Source organism: Python bivittatus, unplaced genomic scaffold (genome assembly GCF_059951505.1).
Source record: "Python bivittatus isolate LINGU-HERP-01145 unplaced genomic scaffold, Pbiv_v1 ctg000850_np1212, whole genome shotgun sequence".
NCBI classification, from domain to species: Eukaryota; Metazoa; Chordata; class Lepidosauria; order Squamata; family Pythonidae; genus Python; species Python bivittatus.
In genome coordinates, this window is record NW_028277112.1 from 38,107,646 (window position 1) to 38,120,664 (window position 13,019).

Genomic DNA, 13,019 nt, shown 5'->3' on the forward strand with positions numbered 1-13,019 from the left:
GCAATTTACATGGACATGAAATGGAGGGTTGGTAACAAGATCACTATTATGACAAACATACCGCCGCAACAAGAGAGTGAGAGGGTTGAAACAATGTCTAAGAACTTGTAATTTTTCCTAACTGCTATCCCCTCACAGAACTTTTGTCCCAGCCATAGTACAATGTGGCCTACTCTGAGATTTTCTACACTGGTAAATTACCAGGGAAAACAGGAAAATAAAAGCATATTTGCTTATATGACTTCTGCATTCAACTCACTATTTCCTTTGTGCAAAATAAGGAAATATCACATTGATCAAATACTTCATTCTGATTAGATTACCCAAGAATCTTTTATGTTATAAATGAATATTTAAACTTGCCTTGGAAGGTTGTAGAACAGCTGTGGAGTCAGGAGGACTTTTTGGTTTTGGAATACTATCAATAAGTTCCAGAATAGATTTCAATTTCTCATCTGAGATATTGAAAGAAAGTAATGGCAGCTCACCAAACATTTTGTACCTAAAAAGAAATAACTATTAGAAAAACAAAATCCAGCCAGGCACTTACTACAGAAATCAATTAATTTGATACATTTTTACTAGAGATGTACAAAATTCTATGATTTAGGAATATTCCCAAATTACTATACTTTCCATATTCCTAATTTATATCTTATTCTTTAGTATAAGTTTTCTAAAGCAGGCAGGCAGGCAGGCAGGCAGGCAGGCAGGAAGGAAGGAGCAAGCAAGCAAGCGAGCAAGCAAGCAAGCAAGCATCAAAAAGAGTATCTTGACTTTCATACAGCTTTTGACAATTTCCCTTACCAAATGCTTTATTTATTTTTCAAATTTATACAGCCACCCATCTCATATATATGACTCTGGGCAGCTTACGAACAATTAAAACAAATTTTAAAACAACAAAAAAGAACAATACAACTATTTTAAAACAACAAAAAGTAACAGCCTATAAAAACCATCATAAAATACATAAAACTCACAGCCCATAATTGCATTCATCAAAACAATCAGTATAACTATTGTACCAGCTCCACCACGTTTCCATGTCCCCACGCCCAGTGCCCAAACCATATCTTCGGGGCCTTACCCAGCTTTAAGGTAAACTTGGGATAAAAATATTAGTCCTACTATGGATAGGCAACTGGCTACCTGGGACTGGAAACAAAATAAATGGGCACTTTTCACAGTGGAATACAGAAGGTTCCCTCAACATCTGTACTGAGATTATTTAACATTTATAAATAATCATGAGTACTGAGAGAGTGAATTCAGTGATTGATACTAACTTAATGAAAAACTGTTCATGTGCCACTCCAAAATTATATCCCCAAATGCATATATATATATACCTCTGTACAACTAACAACACAGCAGAATGTTAAACAGAATCGATATACTACAAACTAAAGGTTTTAAACACTAGGTAGTCAGTTCCAATCATCTCTATCATGGAAGAAACAAATTAAATACATTTTTGTCCCAATTCAAAAAGCTGTCCATGCAATTTTTGGATTATCCAACACTTACAGTCACAACCATGATTCAGTGGTCCTAAATATATTTAAACTAAAGGGCTGTACTACTGCTCTACAGTACTGCAGGTCTGCCACTGTAAAGAAATGCCCTCTCTCCTGGGGTTCTGGAAAGCTTTGAAAACCTGGCTTTTGTTTGTTTGTTTATTATGATGATGATGATTGGTTGCACAGTCAGCCAGATGTTTAGACTGGATTTGGCATTTTATCTACCTGTCGAGTCCTTCCCAAGGACCTGTGATAGGCAGATGCTGTTTGATTGTGTTAAAGGTATCATTGCAGGATGTAAGCTGTTCCAGGTAAAGGTGCCTTTTGCAACTGACTGATAGCGATTTTATCAATGCCGATGGTTTTCAAGTGGTGCTCCAGATATTTTGGAATTGCACCTAAGGTGCCTATTACTATTGGTACTATCTTTGCTTTCTTTTGCCATAGTCATTCTACTTCTATTTGCAGGTCTTTATATTTTGTGATTTTCTCCCAGTTCTTTCTCTTCTATTCTGCTGTCTTCAGGCATTGCAATGTCCACTATCCAGACTTTTTTTGTCTTTCTTATCAACAATTGTTAAGTCTGGGGTGTTGTGTGGCAGGTGCTTCTCTGTTTGACTTCTAAAGTCCTGCAGCACTTTAGCTTCTTCATTTTCTATTGCTTTGCCTGTTTTGTGGTCCCACCAGTTCTTGCTTGCAGGCAAATGATATTTCTTGCAGATATTCCAATGCACCATTGTTGCTATTTCATCATGCTGTTGTTGGTACTCAATCTGTGCAATCTTTTTGCAGCAGCTAACTAGGTGGTCCACTCTTTCTTCAGCTTCTTTGCAGAGGTGGCATTTGCTGTCTGTTGCTGTCTTCTGGCTTTATATGCATTAAGGCTTGGTCTTGTGCAGCCAGACTTAGCCCCTTTGCTTCTTTCTTCAACTTTCCTGCTCTTAGCCATTGCCAGGTCTTGTTGTTAACAGCTTTGCCTGCTAGCTTTCTTGCATACTGGCCATGTAATACTTTGCCTTGCTATGCCTCTTTTCTGTTCTTTATTTGGTCTTTCTTATAGGCCAGTTTGGTTTCTTTGGTATTCAGTAAGTCTTCATGGTGTGCTAGCTTCAGTGCATCTTCTCTGTCCTTCAGATATTATTCCAATGCCCTTTTTTCTTCTTCCACTGTCTGGTGTACTTGCAACATTCCATGCCCACCTATGTTCCTTGGTAAGAAGAGTCTGTCAACATCACTGCGTGGATAAAGGGCATTATTCACTGTCATTATTTTTCTGGTCTTTCTATCCAGGGCTTTTAGTTCAGCTTGAGTCCACTATTCCAGCTCTATAGCTAATGACAGGAATTGCCCAAGTGTTAATTGCCTTGATGGTATTTCCTCCACTGATTTGGACTTTAAGACCTTTGTTACTCTCATGATGTATCCACTACTAACCTTCTTCTTGACTTCAGCATGCTTGTTGGCAGCCTCAAGGACTTTGGTGCCCAGGTATTTGTAGTGATCTTCTTCATCCAGACTCTTGATGTTATTTCCACTGGGCAAGTTCATTCCTTCAGTTTTCACTATTTTTCCCCTGATGACGGTAAGGGTGGCACATTTGTCCAGTCCAAACCCCACTGCAATATCTTGGCTATATATTTGGACAGTGTTCAGCAGCAATTCCATTTCAGATGGTGTTTTTCCATACAGCTTCAGATCGTCCATGTAAAGGAGGTGGGATAACCTGGCAGATGTTTTTGATGTTTGATAGCCATGGCCTGACTTGTTCAGTATAGTTGACAGGGGAATCAGTGCAATGACAAATAGTGGTGAAAGAGAGTCTCCATGAAAGATTCCTCTCTTGATGTTAACCTCTCCCAGTCTATCACCATTGACCAGCAACTGTGTCTTCCACTGTGCCACTGATCTTTGTGCAAAGCTTCTGATGTTTCTACTGACTCTTGTTATTTCTAGGCATTTGATTATCCAGTCATGTGGCAGGGAGTCAAATGCCTTCTTGTAATCAATCCAAGCTACATTCAAGTTGGTCTTCCTTCTCTTAAGAATTTTCCAAAATCATCTTGTCAATTAGGAGCTGATCTTTTGTCCTTCTGCTGTTTGGGTGGTTTCCTTTCTGCTCAGATGGAAAGAGCTTGTTTTCAACTAGATACTGTTGGACTGCATCAACTAATACACCAGTTAGCAATTTGAAAGTTGTTGGTAAGGAGGTAATTGGCCTGTAGTTGTTTGGTGCTTTTGTTGGATCTTTCATTATCAGGTAGGTTTTGCCAGATGTTAGCCAATCTTCAATTTCACCTCCTTGTGATATGTTGTTAAAGTGCTTGGCAATGAGTGGGTGCAGAGCAGTCAGATATTTCAACAAAAAACCATGCAGTTCCTTGCCCTTTTCTCCACCATTTCTGCTGTTATTACAAGTTCTTTCATTTCAGCTTCTTTTTTATTCTTATTTAACTCCTTTATCCAAGCTGTATTCTTCTTGTATTTCCTTGGGTCGTCCCATAGCTGTGCCCAGAACTGCACCATTTCCTCTTTGTCAGGTGTTGACTGGTTCATTGCAGTCTCTCCATTGATGGACTGACAGAAATGTTTCTGATTGACTGAAATTGGAAATACTGCCTGTAGTGTCCAATTCGAGCTTCATATTTGCTGATCTTCTTGGCTATGGCAGTTATTTGCTGCTTTAGTATTTCCAGTGCTTCTTTGATCTTCCTTGTTTCTAGATGATATTTCTTGATCAAGTATTCTTTGCTCTTTTTGTTCTTCAGCTTTTCTTTCATCTGTTCTAGCTTGCTGGCATCTGATCTTAGCATGCTGATCTTATTTTCCAACCTGATCTTCCATTTTGGTGGTGCGCTGTTTGGCTTTTTTTCTTGTTTGCTGATTTTGCATCCAAGGTATTCAGTTATAACTGCAGCCAGGCTGAACATCAGTTGGTTTGTTTCTTGCAGTGAACTGGTGCTTATATTTGATATTACAGTATTGGCATCGTTTAATACTTGTGCTAGCTGTTTCTTTGTAACAAGCTTCAATGCAGGCAACCTTATTCTGTTGTTTTTGTGCTGTTCTAGATGCTCAATTATTCTTTGTTTCAATTCCTCTTGTTCTTTAGTTAGAGGGCTTTGTTCTTTCTGAGGAAAAGGAACTAAGGTCTAAGCTACTTCTGGCAAGGCTTTGATTTCTTTGCCCTGGGTAAACCTTTGCAGTTCTTCCAATTCTATTTCTGTGAATATTTCATATTATAAATAGACGTTGATCTGCTAGCCTCTGCTCTGTTATTTCTGTTTCTGGATGTTGTTCTTTCCAGAACTGGTGCATTCTTTTCAGATATCCTCTTCTTGTTGGACTTGATTTGTAACCACAAATCATTATTTATTTGTTTTCAGTCTCTGTATATTTGCGACAGGCAAACAACTTTTCTTCCAGTAATTCTGCAACTGCTGGCCCTGGTTGCTCAATCAACAATCCTGAATCCTGTAGCCCACTTGTCACCAGATGTTCAGGAACTAGAACATCTCGTGCAGTCCTTGTTGATCTGGGCGACAACCAATCCAGTATGGGTTTCTATAAATTACATCTCACCATATTTTTAATGGAGAGACATTCTATGATGATGATGTTGTTGTTGTTGTTTCGGTAATCTACAGTTAGATTCACAGTCTAAGACTGGTGGAAACTTAGTAATTCAAGTCCTAACTAACTAACTAATAACCATTATTATTATTTTGCTTATTATTGTGCTTATTATTTAAGGTCCCTGTTTTGTTGATTTTCTTGTTTATTAGATCATTTTAGTCTGGGCTGTCTGTGTGATTTAATGTTTTTAGCTGTTTTTATGTTTTTTTCCAGTTTTGTACACCACTCAAAATCCACTGAGTTGAGTGGGCGAATGAAGCTCTATATACAAAGTTTAACTACTAATGAAAATGGAAGAGCAGGAGAGAAATGGAAGAACTTAGAAAGGAAAATCAACAACAGGAATAATACTAAATACATTAAAATAATATAGCACTTTTTCTAAAACTCTGAGTTCCTGGTCTGAGCATAGGTCCCAAAGCAAGAAATGCATTGGAATGTCATGATTTCTGACAGCCACCTAAAATGAGCACTAAAGAAGCCACAGCCACAGCCTTTATGGAACCAGACTTTGATCTCAATGTATATGATTTATCAGGGAATAAAACATTGTTACAATGAAATAGTTACCCCTGGATTAACAAGGTAAACTAAAAACCTAATCTTAGATGCAGGATTAAGTTCCAGAGTTGACTACTGGGTTCAATATTCTGCTATTTTTTAATACCAGATAAATTTAAAAGTATATCTATTGGATTTACTGGTAGAAGTTTGTTTTTTCCCAATTCTGGAGATGTTAAAAGGAAAATAAATGCCTTAAACTTGTGTAAGCCCATTCTGATGACATGATGTTACCAGCCATTGTCCTCAAGCATGGTAGGAGGAAGACATGCATCTATAAAGTCAAAAATAGGTGCTTACTGCTACTATTTAATTGTTGCAATCATGCACAAATTACCATAAATTTCAATAAATAGGCAAGGCAAACAGATATGGCAGAAAGATGTGATCATAGTCTCCATCAAATGAACAAATCACACAGTAACAGTAGTAATAGTAATAATAAAAGTAGTAATAATTGTTGCGGTCATACTTGGGCATTCTTGCATCTGTTACAACCATTGCTCTGTTCAGCTCCATTTTTACATCTAGAGGTTGGAGGATATGTTGAGATGAGGATTGCAACCTACGAGCCGCCTCCCAGTTTTCATCTAAAAATGAAAAAAAATCTGTTATAAGAAACTTTGAAAAACAATTATATTACAATAGAACAGGTACTTTCCAAATCTTTCTCATCCATTTTTTAAAGATTGGCTACATCAATACCGATGCTAATATAAAGCTACAGAGAGTCACTTTACACTGGTTTTAGTGGCATGGTTATGGTGAACCCAAGCACTTACTAAGCAAGTAACCAGGGAGAGTAAAGAAGAGCTTGACAGCAGACTTTAACAAATGATTTTTCCCTAGCTAGAACAAGAAATAGAAGAGAAAATGGCTATGAAGTCATAACCTTTAATATTTATGGCATATTTCTGAGATATTTCTGAAAATAATAATGCGTATATATGTCTTGGGAGAATTAATCAGAGATGCGGTGGAACAGCTGCCAAGACTCATCAATCCCACTGACAACTATCTTTTCTTTTTATCTACATGGGAAAAAATGATATATTATGAGATACTGCAACCTTATCACTTCATATTATTCTTCTTTAGGAGGCAAACTAAAAAATCAGGGAGCCCAGACAGTGTTTTCATCCACCTTTCTGGTCAATGGAAAAAAGCTAGAAATTGAAAGGAAACTGCTTCAAAAGAATACTGGCTCACCAATGCTAGACATAGCTTTCATGATTTCCTGCTTGCTAGTATGGAGGATGCCATGGGTTTCGGTATCCATTCCTTCTTATAATCTCTGAGAAGAAAGCCATAAATGGCATTCTAAGGTCTGGGTTGGAACTTGAAGGAAACACCAGCAGAACCGTGCTATCCCATGGACTCACCAATTACTTAGTTGCTTGGGTTTAGCTCCAAATTAAGTATCCTAGCTGACTTAAGTAATAATCCAAAAGTTGACTTTCCTTTTTATCTGAAGTCCACAGGTAATAGGACTCAGATACCTTGTGACTCCTTTGTTTCACAACACAGTAAGTGCATTCCCATTCATCACTTAGCATGTTGAAGGCTGCAAGTGCTCTTTTGACCCTTTTCTGTTTATGATGCTGCCAGGGTGAGTGTTGGTAAAAGTCAGTTCTTACAGTCAGCGAAGAACAACATGACAACAAACCTGCCACTGCAAAAACAAGGAACAGATGGAAACTAGACCTCCCCTGAAGAAGATGGAACATATTGTCTATTACATAAGACAGAAATAAAAAAGAGGTATAAAAGACTATGAATATTGTTTCTCTATATAAGGCTTGTTCTTAAAAGATGCCAGTCATTAGAAATCTTTGGTTATGGCTCCCTAATCTTTTTTTTTTTCCAGTAAAGATTACTTATCAGTGGTTCTCACGTTTTTGTGAGCTTGCTTAATTGGTTCACATCTTGTCTGCTGAGTGAGGTATGACAGCCTCCTCTCAGAATGTCTCATTCATTTCTTTTTTGAGAGAAAGAGGACTAAGAATAGGTAGAAGCAGAGGAATGGTAGGATTTGTTTTATGACCTTTTGAAGGTCATAAAGGTGACTGGTTCCCCTCATTTCCTACTTGCTCTGGAATGGTTCTGTGTTTCCTAAGAGCTGGCTTAGGGGGTAGGGCCAAGGCTACAACTCCCATACTCTGTGTGGGTAAACCAGACTCAAGAAGACCCTGCCCCTCCTCAGGATCCTGAGCTGCCCAGCTGAGCCTTGGTAAGCTGACATGCATTTTGTTTTGGTTTTTTGCTTTACCAGAGCTCACTGCCTAGCTTCCTCTGACATATCACCCCATGTTTCCTGTTTCTCCAGTTACTATTCTAATAATGAAGAGAAGGGAGATTCAATTCAGATGCCTGCTGCATTCTAAAGGAATTAAGTGCTTCTGCACTGCCTTTCTTGGCCTCTGGGATGACCTGGATTTCAGAGGGCCCTGCTGTGAGCATAACCCAGTGCTGGTCTTGCTGCAGCATGTTGCTGCTGGTGCTGGTCTCAATGCCAATAGTGCTGCTTGCCTCCTCTGCTATGCTCCAGGGCCCTGGAAGCTGCCATATTTTGATTCCACTTGAGGGAGGAGAGTAGTCTCTGATTTTTTGCTGTCAATAGTTATTTCAGTTGCAATTTGCTTCTGTCTATCAACTGAACTGCTGGTTAGCAGAATAACCACATTTGCTCCTATGTAGCTCATGTTATTGGCTCTGAATTCTCTGAACCTTCATTTCTTCAAAGCTAGAAAAAGATCCTTTTTGGTTGTTATTCTCAGCAACAATAAAAGCCACTGTTGGAATTCATATAGATAGTGGTCACTGTATCTATGTGCCCTTCAGCCCTAGCCTGCTATATTACAGAACAGCTTGGAAGATCGCCCCTCCTGTCAGGTTTCTCTGATACATGTGCTTCCTCCAGTTTTAAAACCACGCTCATCTTCTTCCAACGCAGCTTCCCTCAATATTTATTCAGCATATAAGTTGAATAAATAAGGGAAGAGTATACAGTCTTCTCTCACTCCTTTGCCAACCTGGAGCCAGTCTGTTTTTCCATGTTCTATCTGGATGTAGCTTCCTAACCTGGATATACGGTTTTCATGGAGACAATGAGATATTCTGGGGTTCCCATATTTTTAAGGACATTCTACAGTTTTGACATGATCGACACAATGGCCTAATATCCTGATCAAACCTAGATGCATTTGACTCTTACTATAGGAAGGGAAAACTATGTTTAGCTGGGCCTTAATGAGATGATTCTCATTAAGGAATATAGGAATTAAAAGCTATAACTTGCTCAAGACGAACAGAAGCAATACAAAGGGAGAAATTACACTGTTAAAAATATCCATATCTGCACAAGAAATCAAGGGAAATAGTTGCATTGTTGAGAGCAGCTGTGCTAAAATAAACAGAAGAAAGAATAAAAGCAATACTCTCACTAATATTCATTACTGACCAGCCAATCAAGAAGATGTGCATTATGGTTTCCAAAAAGCAAACTGCAAATATTTCAGAAAGAAATGAAATAATTTAGAGCATTTTGACAGTGGAACCATGGGAGATAATGATCTCCCCTTTGCCAAATGTGAATAGGTTGAGGCTGGATACCTCTCTGTTGGTCTGCTTTAAATTGGATTTCTACAGGGACTTCCAGTTGAGAGCCATGATGAGCTAAATGTCCCTTTTTTTCAGTGGGACAGCGCTACAATGGAGATTGGCGCGGGATGCAGGATCCTGGCTGCTGAAATACTCTCTGGATTAAGGACAGATGTTTGAGATAGTCCATGTGACTCTGCATAGCCACTCCTCGTAAGTAAACCACATACATAGTTGTTTCACGGTTTGCCTATGGGTTGAGCAGCTGGAAGTCAAGGGAGCAACCACCTTTGCTCACAGTTGTTAATGCAGCCTTTTTAATGGACATTAAGATCAACAGAACCTCACTTCTTAATTACTTTGGATTTGGGTTTTTTTTCTGTTGCTTTAAAAGGATTAAGACCCTTCAGAATGGCAAGTTATATTGTATTTGCTAGATGAGTCACTTTCTCCTTAGAGAAAGAACTTTTAAATACGATTTTTGTAACATTTTGAAAAATATTACTTTTTGCACTAAATACCAAAAGGGTAGTCAGAATACGGACTTTAGAAAGTTTAACAATGGATTAAGGGCTCAGATCGACTTGAAATTATAATTTTAAATGTCCACAAAGAACTCTGAATTAACTAGAAAAATTTTTCCTATGGAGAAAAATGGTGATTGTTTTGTGTTTTTTCATGATAAGGGGACTTTGAAGGTTGGTCACTTGAGGGAGCTAGAGGACAAAGAAAATGGAGTAGAAATCTATAATACAAATTTGGGAATATTTGTCTGCCAAGCTTCTTGACAAAACAGATGAATTTCTTGACAAAATTGACAGAGCATGTTGTAATGAAATTACAGAACAAGAACAACTTGCAACGGGTGGTTTTGAAATTCCTTTGAAGGGGGACTTAAATGTAACAAGTAATGAGAAAGATATGGAGAAAGATAAGGGCACACAAATGGAATTGATGGATGACTTATTCCCAAAAGGAGATATACAAATATACAATATACAAAAGAGCTCTGTTAAGGTTCTGAAGGACTTTATTAGAAGTGACAAACAAAAGGACAAACTTTACTTATTAGATATATATAAAAGAAATCTGCTGAGGTTCTGAAAGATTTTTGGCTTGAAACACAGATGAACGGAAAACTAGCTCTGGGGTTAAAAAGGGTTAAAAGATATTTTTAAAAACTCAGGGAAGGAATACAAGGTTGTCTTATTTGAGGATGGCTAAAGGAGAAAAATAGTTACACCTGATTGCTGATAAAGAACGACTGACTAAGCATTTGGATTTATTTTTTTTCTAATTCAGTAGATGAGATATGGGATGAAGAGACATGTTGTATTTAGACATAGTCATAAGCTATTAAGATTATAATAGCTTGCTGGGATGAAGGGGGAAGTTACTTCTTTCTTTTTTCTTTTTCTATTTTTCTTTTTCACACTTTTTTCTTTTCTTATGTATTTTTCTGTTTATATTTTGTAGCCTGTATTAACTTTTATTCTTTACATTTATAATTCTTAATAAAATTATTTGAAAAAAAATTGGATTTCTACACTGAGAATGAGGTCTCAGTGGCCTAAATGTCCTCTTCAACTCTATGATACTATGAAACAACACATTATTTTAACTATGTTTCTGTGGTTTGCGTTCTCTAGAATTGTCACTCACAGTTCATTGTTCATACTTGGGGAAAAGAGATTAAAGCTCCCATGTCAACTAATAAGAATGGTCAATCAATGAGGGGAATCAATCTCACTGAACATTCAAATTTTACTCACATCAAAGTACAATCTTTGTTAGAAATCAGTTGCTGGCCAAAATCAGAACTGAAACCAATCTATTCTTATTGTTGTTTCTAATTAGAAGCTGGGTTCCATATACTGATAAGCTTTAACATGGCTTGATTCATTTTGTCTTAGCCTGAGCTTAGCCAATGTTGCTAAACAGAGTTTATTACTTACCATTTTACACAAAACCAGCCAACTCAAGCTTATTCAATAAAACAGAGTTAAACAAACCAGAGTTTACCATTAATGTGCAAGTAATAACAAATTCCATATTGTTTGACAAACAGTATCTTTTTTATGCACATGCCATTATCTTTTTAAGCTTGGTAACTAATTGAAGATGAAATGACAAAACAATTTTCCACATAGTTATATACACTGAGTGATACAGGATGCTTTTGAAATGAGATGAATTATAACTTTTTCTAAGGATATCCCACTTATTATTCCTTAAAAATCAACATAATGTAATACTTACAATGTCTGCTATAAAGTAGCAGTATGCTACTGAGATGAATGTCAAACTTATCATATGCTCTTGACATAATATCTTCAAGAGCACTTTCACCAACTTTGATGTCTGACAAGGTACACCGACTTTTACTACTCATCTTAGAAAAAAACAAAACAGAAATAGTCACGCTTTAAAATACATCCTCCAAGAATGTATTACAAATAAAGAAAAGTGCTCTGTACAGATGAATCAGGGAACATCCCTGCATTACCCTACATACAACATTGTCCTCTATGCAGAACAAAATCAGGAATCTACCCCCTCCATCTCATCTTGCACAATATACTCGCTCTTTGCCTCCTCCAGCATTTCTCATTCCATTAATGCCTTGCCCCCACCCCTTGCACAAAGTGACTTCAGCTGCTCTGGGGGGGGGGGGTTCCCCCTCTACAGTTAAGGTTGATCAGCCTGGTAGGTTGGATTGAATCCATGTCCAGAGATTTCCCATTTCTATACTACTGAACTTTTGAAAATATCTAAATTGCCTAGTACTACTAAGTCTTCAAATTATATCATCACGTGGAAATTTTCAGAAACTGTGGAAATTAATGTATATGATTTAACTGAATAACAAAAAGTTTTCTGTGTATGTATTAAAATAAAATCTCTTTTGAATCAAATCTGATTCCTAGTTAATTCATCGTCATCCATTTTCATGGCAACTGTGCAGAAATGGTTTGTCACCATCTTCCCCCTCCCTCCTCCCAAGTCTAATTTATAGCCATGATATTCCCAGGAGATCTCCCAACAAAGTAGTATCCAGGCCTGAAATGAACTCTACTGAGCTCAGATGTCAGCCAGTGGCTGCAAAATAAATAACATAAACATAAAATATAAGCAATTTATTGCTAATTGAAGGGGTTACCTTTAAATGACCTAGATCCAAAAGTAACTTATTTGATGTAGCTTCATAAAATCCATTTTGTGGAACAATGACATAGGAAGACATAAGATTTATTTTTAAATCTAAGACCTTCTGTGTTTCTATAACATACACTAATCCTAGAAAAAAAAAAATTAAAAGATTGCATTAATAACAGTTCCTTGGGCCAGATCCTGTTCCTTACACCATGATAGCTGTTGCAATACGAATTCACAGAATGCATATAGATATAGCTATATGCATTCTGGGAATTCACACCACACTGTATATATGTCCGTGCGTGTGTGTGTGTGTATATGTGTGTGTGTGTATATATATATATATATATACACACACATATACATATATACATATATTTTTTATATATATATAAAAAAAAAATCCAGAGTTTACCTGTAGCTGTCTTTTCACGAAATTCTTCCAATTTTGTTAAGGTAGCTGAAGTTATTTGCTCTAAATGAACATCACTTGGAGGTCGGAAGAAATCAACTAAACTATTCACAGTCATCTGATAAGTATATAAA

At 37.2% G+C, this 13,019-nt stretch overlaps 1 protein-coding gene across 4 annotated transcripts in view; it reads right to left on the reverse strand.

Annotated features, from left to right (window-relative positions):
• Positions 1 to 13,019, reverse strand: part of VPS13A (vacuolar protein sorting 13 homolog A) — a 160,455-nt gene that overhangs the window by 98,742 nt on the left and 48,694 nt on the right. For all 4 annotated transcript variants that reach the window (XR_015793885.1, XM_088130428.1, XM_088130429.1 and 1 more), the window contains exons 19-23: positions 12,889 to 13,003; positions 12,478 to 12,614; positions 11,577 to 11,709; positions 6,190 to 6,307; positions 364 to 502 (exon numbers count right to left, since the gene is read on the reverse strand). Coding sequence is in view for 3 of the 4 variants with exons in the window: in XM_088130428.1 (XP_087986554.1) it covers positions 364 to 502; positions 6,190 to 6,307; positions 11,577 to 11,709; positions 12,478 to 12,614; positions 12,889 to 13,003 (642 nt within the window). In the remaining variant the exon portion in view is untranslated. The remainder of the gene's footprint in view (positions 1 to 363; positions 503 to 6,189; positions 6,308 to 11,576; positions 11,710 to 12,477; positions 12,615 to 12,888; positions 13,004 to 13,019) is intronic.